Source organism: Pangasianodon hypophthalmus, chromosome 13 (assembly GCF_027358585.1).
Source record: "Pangasianodon hypophthalmus isolate fPanHyp1 chromosome 13, fPanHyp1.pri, whole genome shotgun sequence".
Taxonomy (NCBI): Eukaryota; Metazoa; Chordata; class Actinopteri; order Siluriformes; family Pangasiidae; genus Pangasianodon; species Pangasianodon hypophthalmus.
This window is the reverse complement of record NC_069722.1, coordinates 1,933,264-1,959,591: the sequence shown is the minus strand read 5'-3', so window position 1 is coordinate 1,959,591 and position 26,328 is coordinate 1,933,264. Positions and strand designations below refer to the sequence as shown.

At 38.3% G+C, this 26,328-nt stretch overlaps 1 protein-coding gene across 3 annotated transcripts in view; it reads left to right on the top strand.

Moving 5' to 3' along the window:
- The window catches only part of mybpc2a (myosin binding protein Ca), a 43,599-nt gene that overhangs the window by 16,972 nt on the left and 299 nt on the right, over positions 1-26,328 (top strand). For all 3 annotated transcript variants that reach the window (XM_034310227.2, XM_034310229.2, XM_034310228.2), the window contains 26 exons: positions 906-989; positions 1,078-1,226; positions 1,994-2,111; positions 2,231-2,279; positions 3,748-3,804; positions 4,327-4,499; positions 9,169-9,301; positions 9,394-9,518; positions 9,608-9,713; positions 10,842-11,002; positions 11,788-11,953; positions 12,706-12,812; positions 12,928-12,957; positions 13,533-13,675; positions 15,479-15,638; positions 15,824-15,928; positions 16,564-16,752; positions 17,338-17,472; positions 18,351-18,518; positions 18,619-18,707; positions 20,412-20,607; positions 23,508-23,647; positions 24,017-24,176; positions 25,056-25,192; positions 25,890-26,076; positions 26,232-26,328. The exon at positions 26,232-26,328 is cut by the window's right edge and continues 299 nt beyond it. In XM_034310227.2, coding sequence (XP_034166118.2) covers positions 906-989; positions 1,078-1,226; positions 1,994-2,111; positions 2,231-2,279; positions 3,748-3,804; positions 4,327-4,499; positions 9,169-9,301; positions 9,394-9,518; positions 9,608-9,713; positions 10,842-11,002; positions 11,788-11,953; positions 12,706-12,812; positions 12,928-12,957; positions 13,533-13,675; positions 15,479-15,638; positions 15,824-15,928; positions 16,564-16,752; positions 17,338-17,472; positions 18,351-18,518; positions 18,619-18,707; positions 20,412-20,607; positions 23,508-23,647; positions 24,017-24,176; positions 25,056-25,192; positions 25,890-26,076; positions 26,232-26,263 — 3,299 coding nt within the window. In that variant the 3' untranslated portion in view covers positions 26,264-26,328. The remainder of the gene's footprint in view (positions 1-905; positions 990-1,077; positions 1,227-1,993; positions 2,112-2,230; positions 2,280-3,747; positions 3,805-4,326; positions 4,500-9,168; positions 9,302-9,393; positions 9,519-9,607; positions 9,714-10,841; positions 11,003-11,787; positions 11,954-12,705; positions 12,813-12,927; positions 12,958-13,532; positions 13,676-15,478; positions 15,639-15,823; positions 15,929-16,563; positions 16,753-17,337; positions 17,473-18,350; positions 18,519-18,618; positions 18,708-20,411; positions 20,608-23,507; positions 23,648-24,016; positions 24,177-25,055; positions 25,193-25,889; positions 26,077-26,231) is intronic.

Genomic DNA, 26,328 nt, shown 5'->3' with positions numbered 1-26,328 from the left:
CACCGGCAGGAACATTTTCAGGTTTCCAATCCTTTTCAAAACACAGGAAGTCCTGTCTTGTCAGATTTTATTTCTTTTCTTATAGAACAGAGTGTGCGTCAGTCATATCTTTAGTTAGGCATGTGATGATATTCAGGAGAAATGAAATACAGCGGGGCGTGTTGTACAGGAAAGTAATCAACGACAGGATGGTGTGATGAAGAGGAGTTACTGTTCCCGCTCTGAAGTTGATTATTTTCTTTTAAGTGTTTTATTCCTCTTATACCACAGCAATTTACCAACGATTTTAGCCAACGTTTTTTATTTATTAAAGAACATCACGCCACACTTTTTTATCCATTTATAGTTACATTTAAAGTTGTTCTCACTTACATTATAGCAGCTATAAACAGACATTCCCTCACCAGCCTCTCTTTTTTCTCTCTCATGAAGTTAATAAGAAAGAAAACTTAAAGTTACAGCTTTATCTCTGAGTTTTACAGAGCTCTGACACTGGAGACTCCTTCCATACATGTTAAATAAATATCTCTTTACAGAAAACTATACGTCAATGGTTATACATTAAAACAAAATTCATTTATATTTATATAACGTATTAGAACGAGCGCATTAATATAAAGCTGTGATTTACAGCTGCACTACTGTCAGAGCTGCCGTTATAGGAAATTAATCAACACCTTCTGACCAATCAGAATCCCGAATTCAGCAGCGCTGTGGTATTAAGTGTAATATCGGATATGCCTAGCTGAAATATGATGCTATTTGTTTCTAAATGGTTCCTACAGGAGGTTGTATAACTGACAGGAAAGCGTCGTCCCTCCAGCCGGTCTGTTCTGCCCATAAATTTAAAGCTCTGTGATTGGCTGATTTCACTCTCACGTGACTTCTCTCTTCCACACCTCCAGAGCATGTGCCTGGGGAGGAGCGACAGATGTCGGAAGTAACCGGTCTCATTGTGGAGAGGCCCCAGAGTACCACGGCAACCAAAGGTCAGAGGTCATCGACATTATAAAGAGTTATAGTAAGTGATTGATTTGAATGACGTTGGATTTAAAAATGGCTCGTTATTGGCTACAGGGAAAAACATAACCTTCGTAGCCAAGGTGGACTCGTCAACTCTCTTGAGGAAGCCGGTGTTAAAGTGGCTGAAAGGGAAGTGGTTGGACCTGGGCAGCAAAGCAGGCAAACACCTGCAGTTTAAAGAAACCTATGACAGGAACACTAAGGTGTGTGTGTGTGGTATGTTTGAGTTGGTGTGATTGTACGTGTAGAGGTTTTTAGCAGTTATAAGAGGTTATAAAATGCTCTCACTTACACCCAGTATATCCGTATATACTCACATAACACAGTGTTCTCAAACACACTTGTGACAAAACCCTATGTGGTGCACTTTATTCCACTAGATACCTGGTTCAGGTGTGTTGGAACCTGTGAAAAACAAAAATATGGACTTTTCATGGGTCCTTGTGGACTGGGCTGCAACACAGTGACAAAAAAATGCTCTCGTATATAAATCAAATTCTCCTTTATACTCAAAGATTTTCCTAACAGTCACATAAAGTGTTCTCACGTATACACTGTTGTATCAAATTGACAAAATGCTCACTTTCATACAAAATGCTCTTGAATTCACATAGAATTTGCATAAGATTCTCTCACGTTGATATAAAACATTCTCACATACACATAAAATGCTCTCGCACTCACATAAAATGTTTTCACATTCACGTTAACTGTTTTTGCATTCATATAAACTACTCTCACATTCACTTAAAATGCTCTCACATACACAAAATATTTTTACATACACATATAATTTTCTCACTTACACATAAAGTGTTCTCGCCTTCACATAATGAGTTCACATGAACATAAAATACTCTCGCATTCACAGCCACATGAAATTAGTCTGTGCCATACACGTAAAACGCACTGGCATTCAGATAAAATTCTCACATTGAAAAAATGCTTTCACTTTCTCTGTTTGTCGCAGATATACACCTATGAGATGACCATTGTGAAGGTGGTTGAGGGGGATGCAGGAGGTTATCGCTGTGAGGTCACATCCAAGGACAAGTGTGACAGCTGCACTTTTGAGCTCACTGTTGAAGGTATAAAAGAACATCTAGTTCATTAAACAAACTCCTGATCCTGGTTGTATCTGGTGTGTATGTGGGCAGATTCAGCTTGTTGGATTTCATCATCATGTTTGCTTTCTTTTGTCCTTCAGCTGCACAAGAGGTTCAGCAAACCAACATTCTGGAGGCCTTCAAACGATCGTGAGTCTGTGTGTGTTTGTCTCTGTGTTCCTCTCTCATCAGTAAAAGCACTTATAATAATTAAAAGTTCCTTTTGTCTGTACACTGTGATAATGTTAATTTCCACTAACATTACATTTACACCAAGCTAACTGTAGTAGGACCTTTCAATAATCATTCCCTAATATCTTCTGTAGAAATAAATAGGAAAATTACCATAAATGCTGGAGTAGCACACCAAGCATAAAAACACTCTAAATAAATAGGTTAGCTACTGTAAATGCTGGAATAACATGCTTAAAATGGTGCAAAATACCATAAATACCGGATTAATATGCCTACCATAAACACACTAAATAAACAGGCGAGCTACCGTAAATGCTGGAGTAGCACACCTACAACTAAAACACTAAGTAAACAGATAAGCTGGAGTAAATATAGATCCTGGAGGACTGTACCTACCTGAATAACATCTACCATAAATGCTGGAGTAGTATGTCTACCGTAAACACACTAAATAAACAGTAAATTCTGGAGCAGCATGCTACAGCAAACTACCATAAATGCTGGAGTAGCATGACTACCGTAAAGACGCTCTAAGTAAACAGACCAGCTAGCATAAAAGCTGGAGAAGCATATCTACTGTAAAAACCATAATAAACAGGCAAACTACCACAAATCCTGGACTAGCACGTCTACAGTAAACACTCTAAAAAATGACAAACTACCATAAATGCTGGAGTAGCACATCTACAATAAACACACTAAATAAATATACAAACTACCATAAATGCTGGACTAGCACGTCTACAGTAAACACTCTAAAAAATGACAAACTACCATAAATGCTGGAGTAGCACATCTACAATAAACACACTAAATAAATATACAAACTACCATAAATGCTGGAGTAGAACGTCTATAGTAAACACTCTAAATAAATAAGCAAACTACCGTAAATGCTGTAGTAGAACATCTATAGTAAACACACTAAATAAATAAGTAAACTGTCGTAAATGCTGGAGTAGAACGTCTATAGTAAACACTCTAAATAAATAAGCAAACTACCTTAAATGCTGTAGTAGAACGTCTATAGTAAACACACTAAATAAATAAGTAAACTGTCGTAAATGCTGGAGTAGAACGTCTATAGTAAACACTCTAAATAAATAAGCAAACTACCGTAAATGCTGGAGTAGAACGTCTATAGTAAACACTCTAAATAAATAAGCAAACTACCTTAAATGCTGTAGTAGAACGTCTATAGTAAACACACTAAATAAATAAGTAAACTGTCGTAAATGCTGGAGTAGAACGTCTATAGTAAACACTCTAAATAAATAAGTAAACTACCGTAAATTCTGGAGTATCACAGCCATGATAACAGTAGTAAATGGGCAAATTGCAATCAGGTTAATGCAGAAATTATACACTATATGTCATTCTGCTGTATGATTTCTGACACATGTATATTTATGTTCTTCTACAGGGGAGACGCAGGAGAGGACGCTGGAGATCTGGATTTCAGTGGTCTCCTTAAGAAAAGGTCAGGAATTCCTCACTAAGCCCTCAGTTTGTTCCTTAAACCCTCATACACAATGTCAGAGGTTCCACATCAATAAGGCAACGGGTTGCCTAGTACCAGAACGTTAAAATCCAACGCAGCAACGCAACGTCATTTGCGTATTCCCAAAAATCCAAAATATTAAAAGTCGTAATCAAGTATGCACCAAAGATAACGAATATTCCAGATGTACAGTACATTCTGGATTAAGGAAAGCAGTAAATAGCTAGCTACAATTTTCAGACATGGCTAGCTAGCTAGTTGTTTAAATGATCACCTGGTACCGTTGCTAATAAACACATCACCAAAAACTAGCTAGCTAGCACTGGCAACAATCAGTTCATCCCACACACACACACACACACACACACACACACTGCTAGCTTTTCTGAGTTGTTCACGATCACACTGGATGTTTTGAAACGCTACTACTTACGCTTCCGCATTCATAAAAACGGAAACGAAACATCGACGAATTCGTATGTACACTTTTTTGTTGGTTAGAGAGAGGAAGCAGAAAGAGGAGCCCCAGGAGGACGTGGACGTGTGGGAGATACTAAAGAACGCGAAACCCTGCGACTACGAGAAGATCGCATTCCAGTACGGGATCACCGACCTGCGGGGAATGCTGAAGAGACTGAAGAAGATGAAGAAGGTGGAGCCTAAAAAGAGTGACGGTGAGCGGGGTGTACACACACACACACACACACACACACACACACCCACACACACACATACACACACATACACACACACGGCATCGTCTCAGAAGCTTAACGTGTGAAATGTTAAGGAAATGTTACTTCCTGTGTGAACGGAGGTCACGATTAAATACCAATACACCCTGATTTACTAAGATCCCAGTGCCAGTATGGTCACACTGAAGATTCTGTATCCTAGAGCTAAGCAAATAAAAATAATTACCGGATAAATTAATGGATAAAAGGTCAGTATATAGTCACCCGCTATAACCAGGCTTTAAATTAGGCAGTTCAGGAGGTGGCTCTACTTCCCTAATTGACACTACTGATCAACTTATGACTTCTCAACATGGATATGACCTTTTTGTGCTTTTCAACATCTCTAGTGAGAAAAACGAGTAACATTTATGTTTACATTTTGTAAAAAAAAAAAAAAAAAAAAAAAGGATGGATGTTGTAGGATGTCGTAGATCACAATGAAAAATAACTTAGTATAAAATAACCAAAGTATGTGAAGCTCTTCAGGTTCATCGGAGTCAAAGCGAACCTCGAACAATATCAGCTCAGACATTTTATACTGCTTTTCAAACGAGTATTTCCCACCTGTAATGTAAACGAAGTCTCGCTTTAAATGTAAATTAAGGATAACAACTGATGTGATTAATTTCTGTCCTCACATTATTGATGTCATTACAGGTGTGATGTGATTGTCTAGACAGATGTCTTTCGGAATGATAATTACGGTCATGTACCCCTTTATTCAGGGCTGGTTTTTGATGCCCCACTGCCGCTCTCATGCTATAACTGATCCAATGTCACTTCAGGTGGTATTATCCACATATTACTGAGCCCGAGATGAATTATCGCTATGATAAGTAAGCCTTTCTGGGGGTTGAGCTTGTTCTAACACCTACTTTGGAGTGGAATCTGCTTAGAGGTAGTGTGTAATTTCTTACAATTTCTTTTATAATGTGAAAAAAGTGCAGTGATGATGATCTCTTTCTACTATAACTGATAAAGCTTATTTATGAATAAAATTAGGACACAATTTCAGTCGTAAAGGTACTTAAACAGTGTCAAAACCAAATGGACAAACAAGCAAAAATGAAAACAAGACAGAAAGGTGAAGGATGTCAATCAGTAAACAATCCAGAAGTATCAGAAACACAAGCTATAAAGCCTTGGAAATGCAAACGGTAGGAAATCAGGACTTGGGGCGGAGCTAATGAACACCAGGGCTATAAACCTTAGGTTAATGAGGCTGTAATGAGGATCAGCTGAGAGTTCACATGCAGAAGTGGCCCAGTATTGTCGTGATGAGGACCTCTGGTGGTATGGGGTGGAATTGGTGAGACTGTGACAATGGGATTATTGATATTTAGTGACCTAAAAAAAGAAATTAAGCACCGTGTCACGCTGTTATAAGAAAATAATGAGTGATGGGTGTGGTGTGTTAAAGTGGAGTTACTCTTACCATCCCGGAGTGTTTTATTCCTCTTATACCACAGCCAACGATAATCTTCCACAGCAATTTTTTACTTATCAAAGAACATTGTTCTTTTTATCCATTTATCGTTACATTTAATATTGTGAAATATCCGCAAAACAAGTCAGTTCCTGTTCACACTTATGTTACAGCAGCTATAAACTTTCATTCCCTCACCAGCCTCTCTTTTTATCTCTCTTGAAAACAAAAAAAAAAGCAGCTTGTCATGTTACTGAGAAACAGCAAAGAAGCGTAAACTCCTCTGTCCTGAAGACTTCAAATTACAGCTTTGCCTCTGACTGTTACAAAGCACTGACACTGGAGACTCCTTCCATGTTAAAATAAACTTCTCCTCACTGATCAATCCATTATGTAGAGTGTCTGCTGTACACATCCCTGTGAATGTGAAGTTGTTAGTATAGAAATGATAACATATCAGAACGAGTGCATTAATTATAAATAAAGCTGTGATTTGCAGCTGCACTACTGTCAGAGCTGCTGTTATAGAGAATTAATCAACACCTTCTGACCAATCAGAGGCCAGAATTCGACAGCGCTGTTGTGTAATGTAGCTTAATTCTGTCCTCATTTATCACCAGAGTAGACAGACGTGAAGAACGTGTTAAGATATTTTAGGAGCGTGTGGACCGGCTTGTAAATGGTCTAACAAGAACAGCATGCCTCACAGTCTGTAGAACAGTAACGACCCGACTTCTGTGAGTGCCGTTTGCAGTGTGTAGCTCAAGGAGCAAAGATACGATATTCCCTCTGTGGAAATTCCAATATTAAAACAGTCCAAGGAATTCTGAAGTGACCTTATTACCATTTATATATCTGCGTCTATTTTTAAGGTCTGGTGAAGCTGGAATATAAACTTACACCTGAGTGTGTTTTAGTGATTTCATCTCAGTCTGTCTGAAAGTTTTTGTTGTGTTTCTGTTTGAGACTTTTATGTGTTTGTTGTGTTTGTGTTGGTCTTTGTTGTGTCTGTTTGTTGTGTCTGTTTGTTGTGTCTGTGTTTAAGACTTTTCCATGTTGATTGTGTCTATTTTTGAGACATTTTGTGTTTTCTGTGTCTGTTTTTGTGTTTTCTGTGTCTGTTTTTGTAGTGTGTATTTTTGAGACTTATTTTGTTTGTTGTGTATCTGTTGTGACTATTTTTGAGACCTCTTGTGTTTGTTGTGTCTATTTTTGAACCCTTTTTTTTTGTGTCTGTGTTTTTCGTGTCTATTTTTTGAGACATTTTATGTTTGTTGTGTCTGTTTTTGTGTTTGCTGTGTCTCTGTTTATTGTGTCTGTGTTTGTTTTGTTTATTTTTGAGACCCTTTGTGTTTGTTGTGTCTGTGTTTTAAATTTGTTTGGTGTTTGCTGTGTCTGTGTTTATGCGTATTGTGTATACCTTTGTTGTGTATGTGTTAGCGTTTCAATCTCAGTCTTTCTGGAATTTAATCTAGCTTTTGTTGTGTTTTTTGTGTCTGTGTTTGAGACTTTTGTGTTTGCTCTGTCTGTGTTAGAAACTTGTTTTGTCTCCACTGTGTTTGTCTTTGTGTCTGCATTTTGTTTGTTGCATCAGTGTTTTTGTTTGTTGTGTCTGTGTCTAAGAATTTTGTGTTTGTTGTGTCTGTGTCCGAGTTTGAGACTTTTCTGTGTTTGTTATGTCTGTTTTTGAAACTTGTTTTGTCTCCACTGTGTTTTTGTTTGTTGCATCAGTGTTTTTGTTTGCTGAGTCTGAATTTGAGACTTCTCTGTGTTTGTTATATCTGAGTATCTGTTTGTTGTGTTTGCTGTGTTTGAGACTTTTCTGTGTGTTATATCTGAGTATCTGTTTGTTGTGTTTTCTGTGTTCGAGACTTTTCTGTGTTTGTTATACCCGAGCATCAGTTTGTTGTGTTTTCTGTGTTCGAGACTTTTCTGTGTTTGTTTTATCTGAGTATCTGTTTGTTGTGTTTGCTGTGTTTGAGACTTTTCTGTGTTTGTTTTATCTGAGTATCTGTTTGTTGTGTTTGCTGTGTTTGAGACTTTTCTGTGTTTGTTATATCTGAGTATCTGTTTGTTGTGTTTTCTGTGTTCGAGACTTTTCTGTGTGTTATATCTGAGTATCTGTTTGTTGTGTTTTCTGTGTTCGAGATTTTTCTGTGTTTGTTTTATCTGAGTATCTGTTTGTTGTGTTTGCTGTGTTCGAGATTTTTCTGTGTTTGTTTTATCTGAGTATCTGTTTGTTGTGTTTGCTGTGTTTGAGACTTTTCTGTGTTTGTTTTATCTGAGTATCTGTTTGTTGTGTTTGCTGTGTTCGAGACTTCTCTATGTTTGTTATATCTGAGTATCTGTTTGTTGTGTTTGCTGTGTTTGAGACTTTTCTGTGTTTGTTATATCTGAGTATCTGTTTGTTGTGTTTTCTGTGTTCGAGACTTTTCTGTGTTTGTTTTATCTGAGTATCTGTTTGTTGTGTTTGCTGTGTTCGAGACTTTTCTGTGTTTGTTATATCTGAGTATCTGTTTGTTGTGTTTGCTGTGTTTGAGACTTTTCTGTGTTTGTTATATCTGAGTATCTGTTTGTTGTGTTTGCTGTGTTCGAGACTTTTCTGTGTTTGTTATATCTGAGTATCTGTTTGTTGTGTTTGCTGTGTTCGAGACTTTTCTGTGTTTGTTTTATCTGAGTATCTGTTTGTTGTGTTTGCTGTGTTTGAGACTTTTCTGTGTTTGTTTTATCTGAGTATCTGTTTGTTGTGTTTGCTGTGTTCGAGACTTCTCTATGTTTGTTATATCTGAGTATCTGTTTGTTGTGTTTGCTGTGTTTGAGACTTTTCTGTGTTTGTTATATCTGAGTATCTGTTTGTTGTGTTTTCTGTGTTCGAGACTTTTCTGTGTTTGTTTTATCTGAGTATCTGTTTGTTGTGTTTGCTGTGTTCGAGACTTTTCTGTGTTTGTTATATCTGAGTATCTGTTTGTTGTGTTTGCTGTGTTTGAGACTTTTCTGTGTTTGTTATATCTGAGTATCTGTTTGTTGTGTTTGCTGTGTTTGAGACTTTTCTGTGTTTGTTATATCTGAGTATCTGTTTGTTGTGTTTGCTGTGTTTGAGACTTTTCTGTGTGTTATATCTGAGTATCTGTTTGTTGTGTTTTCTGTGTTTGAGACTTTTCTGTGTTTGTTGTGTCTCAGCCTTCCTGAAAAAGTTGGACCCTGCGTATTCGGTGGAAAAAGGGAAGAGGATCCAGCTGTCTGTGGAGTTGACGGATCCTAACCAGCAGGTCAAGTGGCTGAAAAATGGGCAGGAGATCAAACCTTCAGCAAAGTAAGTGTGTGTGTTTGTGCATGTTTGTGTGTGATAAATACTGAACGATGTTTTCTTTCAGACAGTTATTTGAGAGTCTTTTTCTTCTGTAGGTACGTGTTTGAGAGTATTGGAGGGATCCGAAAACTCACCATCAACAAGTGCACGTTGTCGGATGATGCTGCGTATGAGTGTGTGGTCGGGGAGGAAAAGAGCTTCACTGAGGTCTTTGTACAAGGTGAATCATCAAATCATCAACGCAGATTCTGTAAACATTTTGATTTTAATATTTCATTGATGTGTGTGTGTGTGTGTGTGTGTGTGTAGAGCCTCCGGTCACCATCACCAAGCTGCTGGATGACATCCACGTCGTGGTGGGGGACAAAGTGGAGTTCGAGGTGGAAGTGTCCGAAGAAGGAGCCAGCGTTATATGGTGAGATTTTTTTTATTTTTAAATTTTATTTGCACTATTGTAAAACAGCACTTCAGCGTCCCCTGCTGACGGAGTTGTGCGTTTTGCCCTGGGACATGCTAGAAAATTTCTATGATCGTAACCTATTTTGAAAATGTGAAAGACCTTGAGACTGGGATCTCAGAGGTTTTCACCTCAAACATGGATTAACGGTCTTTGAAGCATGACATCAAGTTTGTTCCCCATGCACTACAGGCCATTTTACGGGATATGATAATGAAAATATTGTACTTTAGTTGGTCTCGTGATTCCTCTAATTGTGTATTGTTTTATTTTTAATTCTGTTTATGTCTCTCCGAACTCATCCAAAGTTATTTTTTCTTCATTTTTGTGTCTGTGTTTAAGACTTTTCCATGTTGATTGTGGCTATTTTTGAGACATTTTGTGTTTTCTGTGTCTGTTTTTGTGTTTTCTGTGTCTGTTTTTGTAGTGTGTATTTTTGAGACTTGTTTTGCTTGTTGTGTCTCTGTATGTTGTGTATCTGTTGTGACTATTTTTGAGACCTCTTGTGTTTGTCGTGTCTATTTTTGAACCCTTTTTTTTGTGTTTGTGTTTTTCGTGTCTATTTTTTGAGACATTTTATGTTTGTTGTGTCTGTTTTTGTGTTTGCTGTGTCTCTGTTTATTGTGTCTGTGTTTGTTTTGTCTATTTTTGAGACCCTTTGTGTTTGTTGTGTCTGTGTTTTAAATTTGTTTGGTGTTTGCTGTGTCTGTGTTTATGTGTATTGTGTATACCTTTGTTGTGTATGTGTTACTCTGTACATCTCTCTGAACTCACATAACATTGTTTTCCTTCAGTTTTACTTCTTTGTACATCTATCTAAACTCACCAGACATTATTTTTCTCAATTTCTACTTCTCTGTACATCTCTCCTAACTCGTCCCATGTTGCGTTCCTTAATTTTTACTTCGTATGTCTCTCCGAACTCATAAGACTCTGTTTTTTCCTCAAGTTTTACTTCTGCATATGTCTCAAACAGACGAACTCAAACAGACGTTGTTGTGTCTGTTGTGTCTCAGAACGCACCCAATGTTGTTATCCTTCATTTTTACTTCTCTGTACATCTGTCTGTGTTATTTTTTTTTTAAGGATGAAGGATGGAGTGGAATTGAGTCGGGATGGAAAGTATCGAATTAAGAAGGAAGGGAAGAAACACTGGCTGATCATCAACGAGGCTACAAAGGAGGACATCGGAACGTACTACGTCTACACCAACGGGGGGGAGTCGAAGGGAGAGCTGGAGGTGGAAGGTATTTCTAAAATCATTTGTTTAGTCAGTAACAGAAATGTTACTATGCACATTTATTTGCATTTTGACTTCTTTTTCGTAAAAAATTCACTGAACTTTTTTGTGATTTAACGTTTGATTCTTCATTCCTTTTCTGTGTCCGTATTTTTCATCCTCACAGGGTTACATCGTTATTGTTATTGTTATTGTTGTTGTTATTGCTAGCACAGTTACAATGGAGTTTAACAGGAAACGAACATTTCAAAGCTCTCAGGCGTGAGGGATAACAATCAGGTTTTGCTGTAAGTCTCTAAAAACAAAACAGCAAGAACTTCATTTCTCACTCACCATTTTTCAGCATCGTTGAACATCATATTAATGAGAACTCTATCGTAGAATAATGGAGATGTCAGAGCAAACAGTGAACTCCCAGAATGCAATGCAGCTATATGAAGCTAGGAGGCTCGACTCGGCTAGTTAGCGATGTAGGTAGATGACGAGTGCGATGACAGTATTAGCATGAAAGTTGGAAGCTCGTCTGTTTGAGAAGAGTGTACAGATGAGAAGGTCACAAAGCTGGACAGACTGAAGGGCTAAAGTGCTGCTGCATCACTCTCTTTGGGTAGATCCCACTGCACCTCTACCAGCAGGTAGCTGAATTGCATTGTGGGTAATTGTAGGAAACCGTCAGAATCTCATTATAAAATCAATCTTGGATGCCATTTGACATAACGTGTTAATTATAAATATTACTATGCAGAGTAACAGAGTTTCCTGTGTGTGTGTGTGTGTGTGTGTGTGTCTCAGATAAGGAGCTGGAGGTGCTGCAGAGTATCGCTGATCTGACGGTGAAGGCCGCTGAGCAGGCCGTGTTTAAATGCGAGGTTTCTGATGAGAAAGTCACGGGGAAATGGTTTAAGGATGGAGTGGAGGTTATTCCGAGTAAACGCATCAAAATGACACACGTCGGCAGGTAAACCACACACACACACACACACACAGAACTAGTGTGTCCAAAATTCCCATAATGCATATATGCAAGCAACATAGTGTTACAGATACAGAATACCCATAATGCACTGTGTCATAGAGTATAGATTGTACAGTGTGGATTGGGACACGTCCAAGTGTAGGGGGCTGATAACGAGACTGGTGTTTAAGTGTCCTATATAGTGAATAATGGTGTGGATTGAGAAAAGTCCATTGTGCAGTTTGTTAATGTGTATGCAGGCTGTATACTGTGTGATGGTGAGAAGTGTTTATTTGGCTTATGTGGTTAATAATGGTGTGGATTGGGACACGCCCACACCGGACTCATGATGGTGAGAAGTTCTTAGTGGTCCATATAAGTGAATAAGATGTGGATTGGGACACATTCAACGAATAACAGTGAGACACTGGACAGTGATGGTGTTTAGGCAGGCTTAATAGTGAACAGTGTGTAGATCGGGACAAACCCACAGTGGACTGATGACATTAGGATGTTATTGATGGTGTTTATGTGGCCTATATAATGAATAAAGGTGTGGATTATTATATAGTAAATATTTTGAACACAACCAACACATGCACTTAACATGTAGTAAGTTATAGCAATGCAATCAAACATATTTACTGAGGCCATTGTTAACACGGAAACTGACACTAGTGGTCCGAGGTCACTGTGAGGTCGTGTAGGATGCTGTTGCTATGGTAACACGGGATCTTGTGGTGGGGGTCACTCAGGATCCACAAGTTGACGATTGATGACGTGAAGCCGGAGGATGCAGGAGACTACACCTTCGTCCCTGATGGCCACGCGATCTCCCTTTCAGCCAAACTCAACTTCTTAGGTAGTACACACACACACACACACACACACACACACACACACACACACACATACACAAAATAGTGTTCAACCATGCTGAGTTAGTTGATTTAAATTATCTGATTTATTTCCCACAGAAATCAAGATTGAATATGTTCCTCGTCAGGGTGAGTATCTCTTTTGTTTGTCCTTTATTATTTTTTATATACAGTATAATATTTAATTAAAGGTGCAGTCTGTAATTTTAAAAAGTGTTTATAAACTAGAAATAATAGAATTTCAGAGAAAAACCATACCATTGTAATTTATTTTCTATAGAAAGAAAATTTCTACAGAAAATTACTGTAGAAAAATTTCTAAGTCGCAGTTTACCATGCAGTGGATCAGTCTAGTTTCCTTTTTGAGGCTTTACATTTTTTCTGGCCCTGAAATTAGCTCCACCCCCAGACTGATAACACATGCAAAAGAACAAGCTAATGTATTAAGAGAGCCTAAAGAGGATTGTGCATGTTTCCTGGTTTTGTGCTTTTGCCTTAACGATTATGCAATCTGCAGAATTTCTAGAACAAAATGCAAAATACAATTATTAAAAGAATTGCAAATTATTATTATTATTATTATTATTATTATTAATAATAATATTTTTTTTCTATAAATTAATAGAACAGTTCGTGAGGTGGATTTTAGGACCTTGCTGTAAATTTCCTGTGTTTTCCTTCATTCTTCTTCACTTTCCATCCAGATCCTCCGAAAATCCACCTGGACACCACGGGCAGCATGGCGAACAGCAACACCATCATCGTGGTGGCGGGGAATAAACTGCGTCTGGATGTGGAGATCACAGGAGAACCAGCGCCCATCGTCTGCTGGAAGAAAGGAGACATTGTGAGAACCACCGAACATTCATTATTTATTATTCGTTTTTAGTTGTTGCTGTAAGGAACTCGACAGTCTGAAGTGTAAACTAAGAACGCTCTTTCTTTCTTTCTTTAACATAATTTCTTTAGTTCATATGCTTCTACCTATCCATCTATCTATCTATCTATCTATCTATCTATTTTACTTTCTTTCTTCAACATAATTTCCTTAGTTCATATGCTATCTATCTATCTATCTATTTTACTTTCTTCAACATAATTTCCTTAGTTCATATACTATCTATCTATCTATCTATCTTTCTTCAACATCATTTCCTAAGCTCAAATGCTATCTATCTATCTATTTTACTTTCTTTCTTCAACATAATTTCCTTAGTTCATATGCTAGCCATCTCTCTGTCTATCTATCTATCTATCAATATAATTTATTTAGTTCATATGCTATCTATCTATCTATCTATCTATCTATCTATCTATCTATCTCTAGCTAAAGAAAATATAGAGAAAAAAGCAGTTGGCCTAAGCTTTAGTATATATAAAGAAGTCATTTACATCTACAAACTGATAGCGATCAGTCAAATAAGACCTGAGCCAGGAGACGACTGTTCCCTTAACTCCAACATTTTCTAGTCTATCTAGAAGAATGTTATGATCTGTGGAACCAAAAGCTGCACTAAGATCAAGCAACACAAACAAGAAGACACAACCCTGCTCATAGGCCAGTATTCGGTCATTTACTACTTTAACCAGCGCTGTCTCAGTACTGTGATGAGGCCTAAATCCTGACTGATAAATCTCATGAATGTTATTCCTATGTGGGTACGAGCATAACTGCTGTGCTACAACCTTTTCTAGGATCTTGGATATAAAGGGGGGGTTTGATATTGGCCTATAGTTGGACAGCTGACAGGGGTCAAGGCCAGGTTTATTAATCAGGGGATTAAACTGCTAGTTTAAAGGCTTTAGGTATATAGCCAGTGCTGAGGGAAGAATTAATTATTTTTAATACGGGTTTGATAGCTTCTGTGAGTATCTGTTTGAGGAAATGTGTAGGTAAGGGATCTAGTACATGAGTTGATTTTGAAGAGGAAATTAGTGAAATTAGTTTGGTCTATCGGAGGGGAGAAAAGCATTCTAATCACTGAATTGATCTGGTTATATTATCATCCACATAGTTAGTAATCAAATTGTCTGACTTTAAGTTAATACTTGAATTTTCTTTGCCTGATATTTTCGATTTTGTCATTGATAAAATCATAAAGTCATCGCATTACATACTGTTGGCTTTTGTGCTTCTGTGGTGGTCTTGTTCCTAGTTAACCTTGCTATTGTATTAAATAAGAATCTAGGATTATTTTTGTTATCTTCTATTAGGGTTGAGAGATATTTTGATCTTGCAGCATTAAGAGCCTTTCGATAGTTAAGAAGTCTCTCCTTCCATGAATTTTGAATACAACCAGTTTAGTTTGACATCTACGTCCTAACTTTCAAGTGGTCTGTTTTAAGGTGTGTGTGTGTGTGTGTGTGTGTGTGTGTGATTGTTATACCAGGGTGCTAGTTTTGCCTATATTATCTAAAGTGTAACAGGACATTGCCTCTAAGCAGTCAGTAGTGTGATCGAATTCTGTGGGGTCAGACGGCGAACTGATCTGGGAGATTTTCAGTAAAACTACGTAAAGTAGCTGGTGTGATTGTATGCTTGATGTAGTAACATGCATATATTATAACTAAGATACATTTTAAATGAGATGAGGTAATAACCTGAGATAGGTCTGAGATAATGTGTGTGTGTGTGTGTGTGCATAAACAGGAGATAACAGCCTCTGAGGGACGAGTGCGTGTGGATAGCAGGAAGAACCTGAGCAGTTTTGTGATTGAGGGAGCGGAGAGATCAGATGAAGGACTTTATACCATCACCGTCACCAATCCTGCAGGAGAGGACAAGGCCCAGATCACCATCAAGATCGTGGGTGAGAGAGAGTGAGAGAGAGAGAGAGAGAGAGGGAGAGAGGGAGAGAGAGAGGGAGAGAGACACTGTCTTACACCTCACACTCTTTTATCATTTTAGTCTTTTTCTCACTCCGTTCTACAGCTTTATGTATTCCTACAGTTACACCTTTCTTTCTTTCTTTCTTTCATGTTTTTCTGTGTTCAGATGTTCCTGATCCACCAGAGAACGTGCGCTGTACAGGCGTGGGTGAGGACACGGCCTCCGTCACCTGGGATGCGCCCAAATTTGATGGCGGTTCACTAGTTAAAGGCAAGATCTAATACGCAAACAAGTGGAGTTGCTGTAACCATCCAAAAGTTGATTATTTTCCTACAACAGCATGTCCATTAGTGTTTTATTCCTCTTATAGCACATCTGTTTCACAATGATTAACCTTTTTTATTTCTAAAAAGATCATCATATATTTAATTTGTTTAAAATGTAATGTTGTGAAGTTAGTTTCTGTTCAGCTATAAACATTCGTTCCCTCACCAGCCTTTCTTTTACAAAGCTACAGAAAAACCGTATCTTGTCATGCTACCAAGAAACTGCAAACCATAAACGTGTCTGAAGATGTCACAAAACTTTAAGCTTTACCATTGATACGACCATAAATGCTAATTAAATGCCTCCTTACAGAAAACATCACCATATCAACCATTTTTAAAAAATCTCTTTATGTAGAGAGTCCACTGTACAATTCCCTATGAATGAGCTGTTACTATAGAAACAATAACATTAATTAGAACGAGTGCATTAATGTATTCCTGTGATTTGCAGCTGCGCTACTGTCAGACCTGCTGTTATAGAAAATTAATCCCCACCATCTGACCAATCAGAATCCAGAATTCTACAGCGCTGTGGTATAATGATCTTTATCATAGTTGCTTTATTATTGTCTCCAGGCTATCTGATGGAGAGGCGGAAGAAAGGCTCATCCAGGTGGACCAAGCTGAACTTCGATATCTACGAGTCGACCGTGTATGAAGCAAAGAAGATGATCGAGGGCGTGGTGTACGAGATGAGGATATTCGCCGTTAACGGGATCGGGGTCTCCCAGCCCAGCGCCATCTCTAAACCCTTCATGCCTATTGGTGCGTGTGGAGATTTAACCATACAGTGTAATAACACAACAGTGAACGCGTTCAGGATAGAGTTCAGGTAGCTATTAAAAGCTACATTACAGACTTAAATGTTAACATTTAAAATATTTGCATAGAATCAATTCAGCTTAAGTCCAAAAGTTATGTTAATATTTATTATTTATTATCATCTAGACCAACGTATTTAACACCTGAGCGTCTTTAAAACCTGATATTTTTCAGGGATAGAAAATGCAGACTGAAGAATTAAATAGTGTCCTGCCAAATATAATACAACGTAAGATAAAAATAAAAAATAAAAACACAATGATTGTATAAATAAGATGGCGAATGCTGAAATAAGTCTAATAGAAGTCTAGTATTGTTTAATTTAACAAAATGGCTTCCACACTCATTATAGAGCAGCAAATAGAATAGCACTTGATCCAGCACAGCCTAATTTTTTTATTGTTAAATTATTTTACTTAACTTTAAATTGGAATTTTACATTAGTGGGAATAATGAGACTTCTATTTTTGGTCGAGTGTATTACTAGAGTGTTTCTCTATCTTATCTCTCTCGCTGTCTGTCTCGCAGCCCCGACGAGCGAGCCGACTCGGCTGACGGTCGATGACATCACAGACAACACGTGTGCACTGAAGTGGCGTCCTCCGGAGAGGATTGGTGCTGGTGGTGTGGACGGGTACATCATCGAGTACTGCATCGAAGGAGGTGAGGACCAGGAAGTGAAGGTTAACAGGGTTAAAGTTCCCGGTGTTCAGAATTCCCTGTGGATCTCAAAGCATCTGCTACTGAGACTGCTAACAGCGACTAATTAGCAAATTAGCATGCTACTGTACTAAGAGGAAGGTCACCCTGACTACATGCCCTGTGGTTATTGGATGGCAGCCATATTTACTTGTGTGTGCTTGTGTGTGTGTGTGTGTGTATGTGAGACAATTGCTATTTATTATGGAAATGCTTTAGAACTAAATACATATTTCTTAGCACTTATATATTTGTTATTGTGGACTATTTATTTATTTATTTAATTTGTTCATTTGTTTGTTTTTCATTTATTGGTGTTGTTTTGTGTGTGTTTGTGTGATATATTTATATAATTTAATTTCTAAAACTATTTAGAATGATTTGTTTTGATATTATTCAGTATTTCATCATTCTTTTTCTTCTTCTTACTATTATTATTATTATTATTAATAGTAGCATTTATTGTACTTATTTGAAATGTTTTATTTTCTTTTTTGTGACTTTTTATTTTGATTCATGTTTTTATACCTTTTTATTTGTTTCTTCATTATTACATATTTTTCTGTATATTTGTTTGTTTATATTTATTTTCTTTATCTTTTATTTGGTCATTTTTTAAAAAAAAAAATCATCTTTCATTCTATTATGTTTTAAGTTTCTTTTAATTTATTTTAAAATGTGTCTGTGTGTGAGATTTGCACACAAGTCTGTTGTAGAGACATAAAGACATTTGTAATTGTTATTTTGTGTATTTATACACTGTATTAAATTGCAGTTATTTGAAATTTATTCATGACTATTTTTAAAATGGGGCTTTTATTTTGTATGTGTGTGTTTTTCAGGGAGCGAGTGGGTGCAGGCCAACGAGACCCCCGTGGATAAGATCAGTTATCGTGTTCGAGGGCTGCAGATTGGAGAGAAATACCTGTTCAGAGTGAAAGCGGTGAACATCGCGGGCCAAAGCCCACCGGCCGAGATCAAACAAGGAGTCACCATCCGGGAGATCACTGGTGAGGGAGTCTCTCTCTCTCTCTCTCTCTCTCTCTCTCTCTCTCAGTGTCTATTATTTTTCTTTTCATGTTATTATATACAACTGTATCTCTCTCTCAGAGAACCCCAGGATCCGTCTGCCTCGTCAGTTAAGGACTAAGTTCATCAGGAAGGTTGGGGAGAAGGTCAACCTCGTCATTCCCTTTCAGGTTAGTCGATTACATCACTTCCTGTGCTGAGCCTTCTCTACAGTAGGGGCAACAGCAAGGCAAACAATAAAGAAGCAGCTAAATGCTAATGTTCTGTATTGATTTTCCTGTGGACTTGTCTTGGTCTTGGCCATTGGACTTCCTGAATATGGTCTCGGTCTTGACTGAGAATTTGTAAAAAATAATGCTCATGTTGTCTTTTCTTTTCACGTGGACATTGAACATTGGAGCAGTGCACGGATGAAGCCAACTCCTGAAGTAAAGTCTTGGCCTTTGAAATGATTTGATGAATTTCAGTCACGATCTTGACTCGATCTTAAGGGGGTTGGCCTCAGCCCCCTTAAGACACGTTCTTGACTCGACCTCTCTGGAGTTGGACTTGTCTTGGACTTAACATTGGCAGTCTTGACTACAGCCCTAGAAGCATCCAAGTCTGTTTTTTTATAGCATTTAGACCACCACCTTTAAACGCAAGCTCTTGACTTCAAACCTGCAAAAATACTGGGGGATAGAAAATGCTAACTGAAGAAGCAGCTTATTTTTAATTTAACACTATATCTTCCACCCTCATTATTCAGCAGCTTATAAAATAGAACTTGATCCAATGCACCCTGTTATTTTGCATTTTTCTGAGGTTACTGAAGAAGAACAACTTGAATGACAGATTACTGAAGAAGAACAACTTGGATGACAGATTACTGAAGAAGAACAACTTGGATGACAGATTACTGGTGACCTTCTACCAGTGCTCTATTGAAAGTGTGCAGCAGCTCAGAAGAAAGCACTCCAAAGGGTCATCTCCACTGCGGAAAAACTAACTGGCCAATCTCTCCCCTCCCTTGAGGATATTTACAGATCACGCTGCCTCAAAAGAGCTTGCAGCATCCTCTAGGACATCACACATCCTGGTCATCACCTTTTTGAACTGTTGCCCTCTGGAAGGCGGTTCAGGACAATAAAATCCTGAACCAACAGATTCATAAACAGTTTTTATGTAAGAGCCATCGTGGCACTAAACATGAACACTTGAACTTGAACGGCAATAACTGTGCAATAATGTGGGGCGTTGTAAATATGGATGTGTATTTTGGATGTGCATGTGTATTATCTGTGTATTTTAAGTGTGGGAGTATTTTTAGCTTGGTTGCATTTTATTTATTTTTAACAGTATTTTTAAGCTATTTGCACTATTTGCACCAGCCAAGGATAGCCATCCAATTTCTTTGTACTGTACATGTGCATTACAATGACAATAAAGGTCTATCTATCCTATCCTAATGAAAGAAACATGCTGCTTCAAACTCTTTGAAGTGACCCTGAGAATCTTAACTGAGGTCACAAAATTGGTAAATCTGCTATGCTTAAGGGTTGTGTACAATTATATCCATAAAACTTCAATGCTTAATGTACACAATCTCATCCAATTTGTCCTAGAAATGACTTGACAAGTCTAAAGACAGTCTAAATAACGAGAGCTTCTATAATGCTGAGATTCTGTCATCAGAAAATGTCGGATTTTTCTGATGTTCTGAAGAAGAATTCTGCAGGATCTGGTGGCTGATGTGATATGATCAGAGAAGTCTGTTGTGTAAAATCATGCCACGATTTATAGCTGTGTCCTTGACTGACTGTGAGACTGTCGAAGGTGATTATCAGGTCCAGCAGAAGTACTCCTGCAGTAACTGAAACTGTTCTGTATGTCAGGGAAAGCCTCGTCCTGTAGTGACGTGGTTTAAGGACGACGCTCCGTTGGATCCAAAACTGGTTAACATCCGCACCACTGAGGTGGACACCATCCTGTTCATCAGGAGCGCCACCCGAGAACACTCAGGAAAATACACACTCTCTGTCCAGATCGAGAACATGGAGGACAAAGCCACCATCGAGATCCAGATTGTAGGTGAGTTTACCCAAAATGTAGTCAATCAGCCAAGATACACTGTCCAATGTCCAACATCTGCTTCTTTAGCTTTACAGCTCTAAGGCTAATGCAGCTAGCATGCAATGAAAGTAATTTAGCCTTGTGCAAACTTCATGCTTAAATAATCACACACTCACCCCTAGGGGCTTAAAAAGGACTATGGCTTAAACATTGGATTTTTTAATGAATTATTTTATTTGTTTATTTGATGGTACTCCAAAAACTAGTGATAACTGCTAAAACTAGCTTCTCCGAAAAACAATAAACACTTTTAGAAAAGGTCCAGGAAGTGTTTTCAGCCTAGAAACATTAAACAGAAAATAAATTTTCAGTAAGAAGCCCGGTAGCTAGCTGGCTAAGAAGCTTGGTGCTTGCTAGTCACTTAATGTTATGCTAGTATGTCTCTAATCACGAGTGTAGCCGTGTTGCAAATCTGCTGCCTTTCTGTCAGAAATGTGATTTTTATTAAGAAAATGTCTGAAAACTAAAGATTTTTGATTAAACTTTTTTTTTTTTTTTTTTTTTTTTTTTTTTAAGATCTATGGTAGCTAATCCCGCACAAACTCACGACATCATAAATCATGTCTCCTCTTCTTTTTAGAGATTGTAGCAAAACCTATGAGGCAAACGACTTGCGACATTTAGCCTTGTAAAAGTTTAAATGGGATCACCTCCAGAAAACAACAAACAAACAACAGCAAACAAACAAACAAAACAAATAAAAATGTTATCCATTAAGGTAATCAAAAGTGCTAGTCTAGTCGTCATGGGCTTTATTAAAAGTTTGGCTAGTGGCTTGTTAGCAATTATGCCAAAATGCTACTTATATTAAGTTACATAATAAATCTTCAGCGTATTTATTTTATAGTAGGGTATGATTCGTAAAGCCGTTCCTAGTGATTAGCTAGCTAAATAAACTCACTAGCTAAATAAACTATTTAGATAACTTTTGAAAGTTTGGGTAGTGGCTTATAGGGATGCTACTGTAATGCTGCATTCACATGACGTAGATGGTGTACACAAATTACATAAATGTTGCCATGGCAACAGCAGGGTTGCTCGAGGATTCTTTGGATGGGTAACGATTCTAGCTTTTTGGAGAGATTTGACTTGGAATTGAAACTGAAGAACCTTTAAGAGTAGTATATCAAAAAACAATTCTCTTGCTATGTGTAAGCATCTGAAAGAAAATGATTTCAACTACAACTACAAATTGACAAATTTATTATAATAAGGATATGATTTGTAAAATAATGTCTGGTGATTAGCTATGGAACTAAACTAGTTAGCAAATGTTAGCTAGTTAGTTCCCTAACTTTAGCTAAATAAAGTTTAGTTCCCTAATGTTAGCTAATGCTAGCTAGTTTGGCTAGTGGTTTGTAGGCACCCTACCATAATGCTGCATTCATAGACGGTGTACACAAATTACGTAGCTGTTGCCATGGCAACAGGATTCTTTGGATGGGTAATGGTTCTAGCTTTTTGGAGAGATTTTACTTGGAATCGTTTCTGCATAGAGAAGGAACAAACTGAAGAACCTTTAAGAGTAGTATATCAAAAAAAACAATTCTCTTGCTATGTGTAAGCATCTGAAAGAAAATGATTTCAACTAAACAAATTTATTATAGTAAGGATATGATTTGTAAAATAGTTTCTTGTGATTAGCTATGGAACTAAACTAGTTAGCTAATGTTAGCTAGTTAGTTTCCTAACTTTTGAAAATTGAACCGGAGTGTTCTGTAGGAGTTTGCGTCTACTGTCGTAATGTAACTGCAGAATAAATAAAAAGTCGTCCTGATTTAAGCGTCCACCGTATTAATCACTCAAATTTAAAAACACACAAGCCAGAGGTGAAAATTAAAGATACTACATCATCTTTGTACAAAAATATCTTGTATACAGAACAAAAAGCAAAAGGGAGCGGAAAGCTAAAAGAAAAGAGCGAGCACTTCTTGGATTGTCTTTATACTGAAAAAAAAAAGTGAAATCTCTGTTTCCATAGGATATAACGCAGTCTTTACCAACATTTCAGTTTCTACTGGTCATTTTATAGAAGAAATAAAAAAGTTAAAAAAAAAAACCATTACTGATATGATGGATTAGGATTAAAATCTCAGAGATACTTCATTAATAATTACATTACCCCACCTCAACATGTTAAACGGATCCAGTTCGGCTTAATCCAGAGCAACAACCATCAGATCTTTTACTGTTAATGTCAGTATTTATAATGCTGTCATTATAAGATGAACGATAGGAAAGGCAGCGTGCTGAACCAAAAAAAAAGACAGAAATGCATTTTATTCAGTGTTTTGAAAAAGTCAGCAGTGAGATATCTGTCCAATCACACACCATGATTAACCATGACACCGTAACACGCCTATTCCACAGATTCGGGATTATTCATCAGGGAGTCTTTGGGAATATCAAGGGAATGAGGTGGGATTAGGACAAGATTAAGGGACCCTAAGTCTGAATTCGCCCTAGGGAGTGAGCTAATGAGGGCTCGGAAACAACCCTGATGAGCCACTTAGTCACAGCGTGGTGCCAGCATCCTGCATCCGGGGCCAAGATTAATGCCAAACGCTGTCGGCCTCTAAAACACACACACACACACACACACACACACACACACACACAGCATTCCTCTCTTTATTTCATTCCCTTTTTACATCCTGTCTCTGTTATTGCTCTTTACGCATGCTCACATCTCTTTATCTCTTCCTCACTTTAATCCCTCTCTTGCATCAAACTGTGTGCTTAACAGAGGACAGTGTGTGTGTGTGTGTGTGTGTGTGTGTGTGTGTGTGTGTGTGTGTGTATGTTTAGCTGTTAGTAATGATGTCTTGATGATTTTCTGCCCCCTTGTGAACACACAGAGAAGCCCGGGCCACCCATCGCCATCACGGTGACTGATGTGTGGGGTTTTAACGCCGCTCTCGAGTGGAAGCCGCCCAAAGACAACGGCAACAGCGAGATCACGGGGTACACCATCCAGAAAGCTGACATGAAGACCAAGGTCAGGACGGACAGCACACACACACACACACACACACACACACACACACACTCAAACACACACAAAACAGCTGAAGGTTTAGTGCACACCTTGTTTAGGAAGAAGTGCTCTTTCACTGTTTAGTCACCATTTTGTTGCTTCCAGCTCCCAGTGAGCCTTGCCTTTTATGGCGTTTGTGGGCGTGGCTAAATGTAAATGTGCAATGAAGGTGTTTGGTAATTAAGAGTTGATTGACTGACGTTTGTAAAACAAATATGGAGTCTGAACTAGACGCTAGCCTGCAGTTAATCATGGAGGACCAATCGCCACCTGCCACATGTTATAAATGTGTGTGTGTGTGTGTGTGTGTGTGTGTGTGTGTGAGTGTAGGAGTGGTTCACGGTGTATGAACACAACCGCCGGCCAAGCTGCACCATCTCTGACCTCGTGATGGGGAACGAGTACATGTTCAGCGTGTACAGCGAGAATATCTGCGGCCTGAGCGAGGAGGCGGGGCTTAGCAAGAACACAGCTGTCATCTCCAAAACAGGTACAGATGCATTATGGGATTGGATTCTAAGATTATATGCCCTTAAAAATAGATTTGTTTTACTCTCAGATTGCCTCAGAGACTCTTTTCTGCCTTCAAGCTTCAGAATCTTTAAGGCTGCAATCTGATTGGCTCAGGACTTTCTTGCGCTGGTCTACAGAAATTTTCAGAGTATAATAAAGTCACTGGATATAAAAACGTTCACAGTGTCTTTAAAAGTTTTTTGAAGCAGTTAGTGTTTCGTAAGTGTCATATTCTCATGTTTGTTGATGCGCTACAGGAAAAGCTCTGTGATTGGTCGTCTCCTGTAAAAGTAGGTGGTTCTTGGAGACGTTAATGCTGACTGTACCAGAGACTTTAGCAAATGCTAGAATGCTTACGAGACGATATATGTAGAGTTCCAACCAGGAATGGACAAGTTTTTTTTATTCCTTCTGATGATTGTTGCATTCTCTGCATGCAAATGCAGAAATATTGGCACCCTTACCTTTGCACAGCTACTAACCATTGCTTCCAAATGAAGTAATAGTACAATAAATAAAAACGTATATTGACAAATTATTGCCATTGCTGAAAAGTGTTCAAATAAATTCAAACAAATTTTCATCCTTGAAAATAATTATACGCCTTTACAGCATCTCTCCCTTGATCAAATATAAAGTAAAATAGCATCCATCCATCATCCATCACTATGAAGAAAACAAAAAAGATTTCAAAACAAAAGAGGGATAAATAATATTTTGGGAAAAATGAAAAAATTTACACTAATTTCTCCTAAAAATGTCCAAAAATTGATCAGCGAGTTCTAAATACGAGGCGATCACATGTATGTTACCATATACAGAGTTTTTTTTTTTAAATCCTCTTCATTCCCACTAGGTCTTCGCTATAAGACAAAACCATTTATAGAGAGGGACATGAGCAGCTCCCCCAAGTTCATCACGCCCCTTGTGGACAGATGTGTCATTGCAGGTTACAACGCAGCCATCAGCTGCGCCGTCCGCGGCTTCCCCAAGGTGAGACACGCACTGGGGATCAATAAAGTGCATCTATCTATCTATCTATCTATCTACACTATATGGCCAAAAGTATGTGCACCCCTGAACATCACACCCTTATGTGGTTCTTCCTCAAACATTTACCACATAGTTGGAAGCACACAATTGTATAGAACGTCTCTGTGTGCTGTAGCATTACAGTTTCCCTTCACTGGAACTGAGAGGCTCAAACCTGTTCCAGCATGACAATGCTCCTGTGCACAAAGCGAGCTCCATGAAGACATGGTGCGTGAAGGTTGGAGTGGAAGAACTCGAGTGTCCTGCACAGAGCCCTGACCTCAACCCCACTGAACACCTTTGGGATGAACTGGAACACCGACTGAACCCCAGACCTCCTCAACATCCCAACATCAGCGCCTGACCTCACTAATGCTCTTGTAGCTGAATGAACACAAATCCCCACAGCCACGCTCCAACATCTAGTGGAAAGCTTCCCAGAAGAGTGGAGCTTATTATAACAGCAAACACACAGGGAAATAAATCTGCAATGGGACGTTCAATAAGCACATATGGGTGTGATGGTCAGGTGTCTTTTGGCCATGTAGTGTACCTACCCACTTATCTATCTATCTATCTATCTATCTATCTAATCTATCTGACCTTGAGCTGCAGTTATATTCGTGGCTTAAAGGAAAAACTCTTATCTCTCATCCAGCCCAAGATCATCTGGATGAAGAACAAGACAATAATCGGTGGCGACCCGAAGTTCCTCATGCAGAACAACCAGGGAGTCCTGACTCTGAACATCCGCAAGCCCAGCCTGTTCGATGGAGGGATGTACACGTGCAAGGCCATCAACGACTTCGGCGAGGACGAGGTGGAGTGCAAGTTGGAGGTCCGAGGTAACTGACCCGAATTTAAAAAACAAACAAAAAGACAAATCTTCTCTCCTCTTCTTCCTTCTCTGCCCTTTTGTCTATCTCTCTTTTTAAAATTTTTTCTCCAATACCTGTTTCTTAATTTTTTTCTTAAAATTTTCTCTTTTTTTACCTTTCAGTTGTAACAGAGAAGGAAGGAGCAAAGAAGTGAAGATTGCAAACAGCGCAGAAGGATGCCGAAAAATGGAAAATAGATGAAATCACAATAGAAAATAA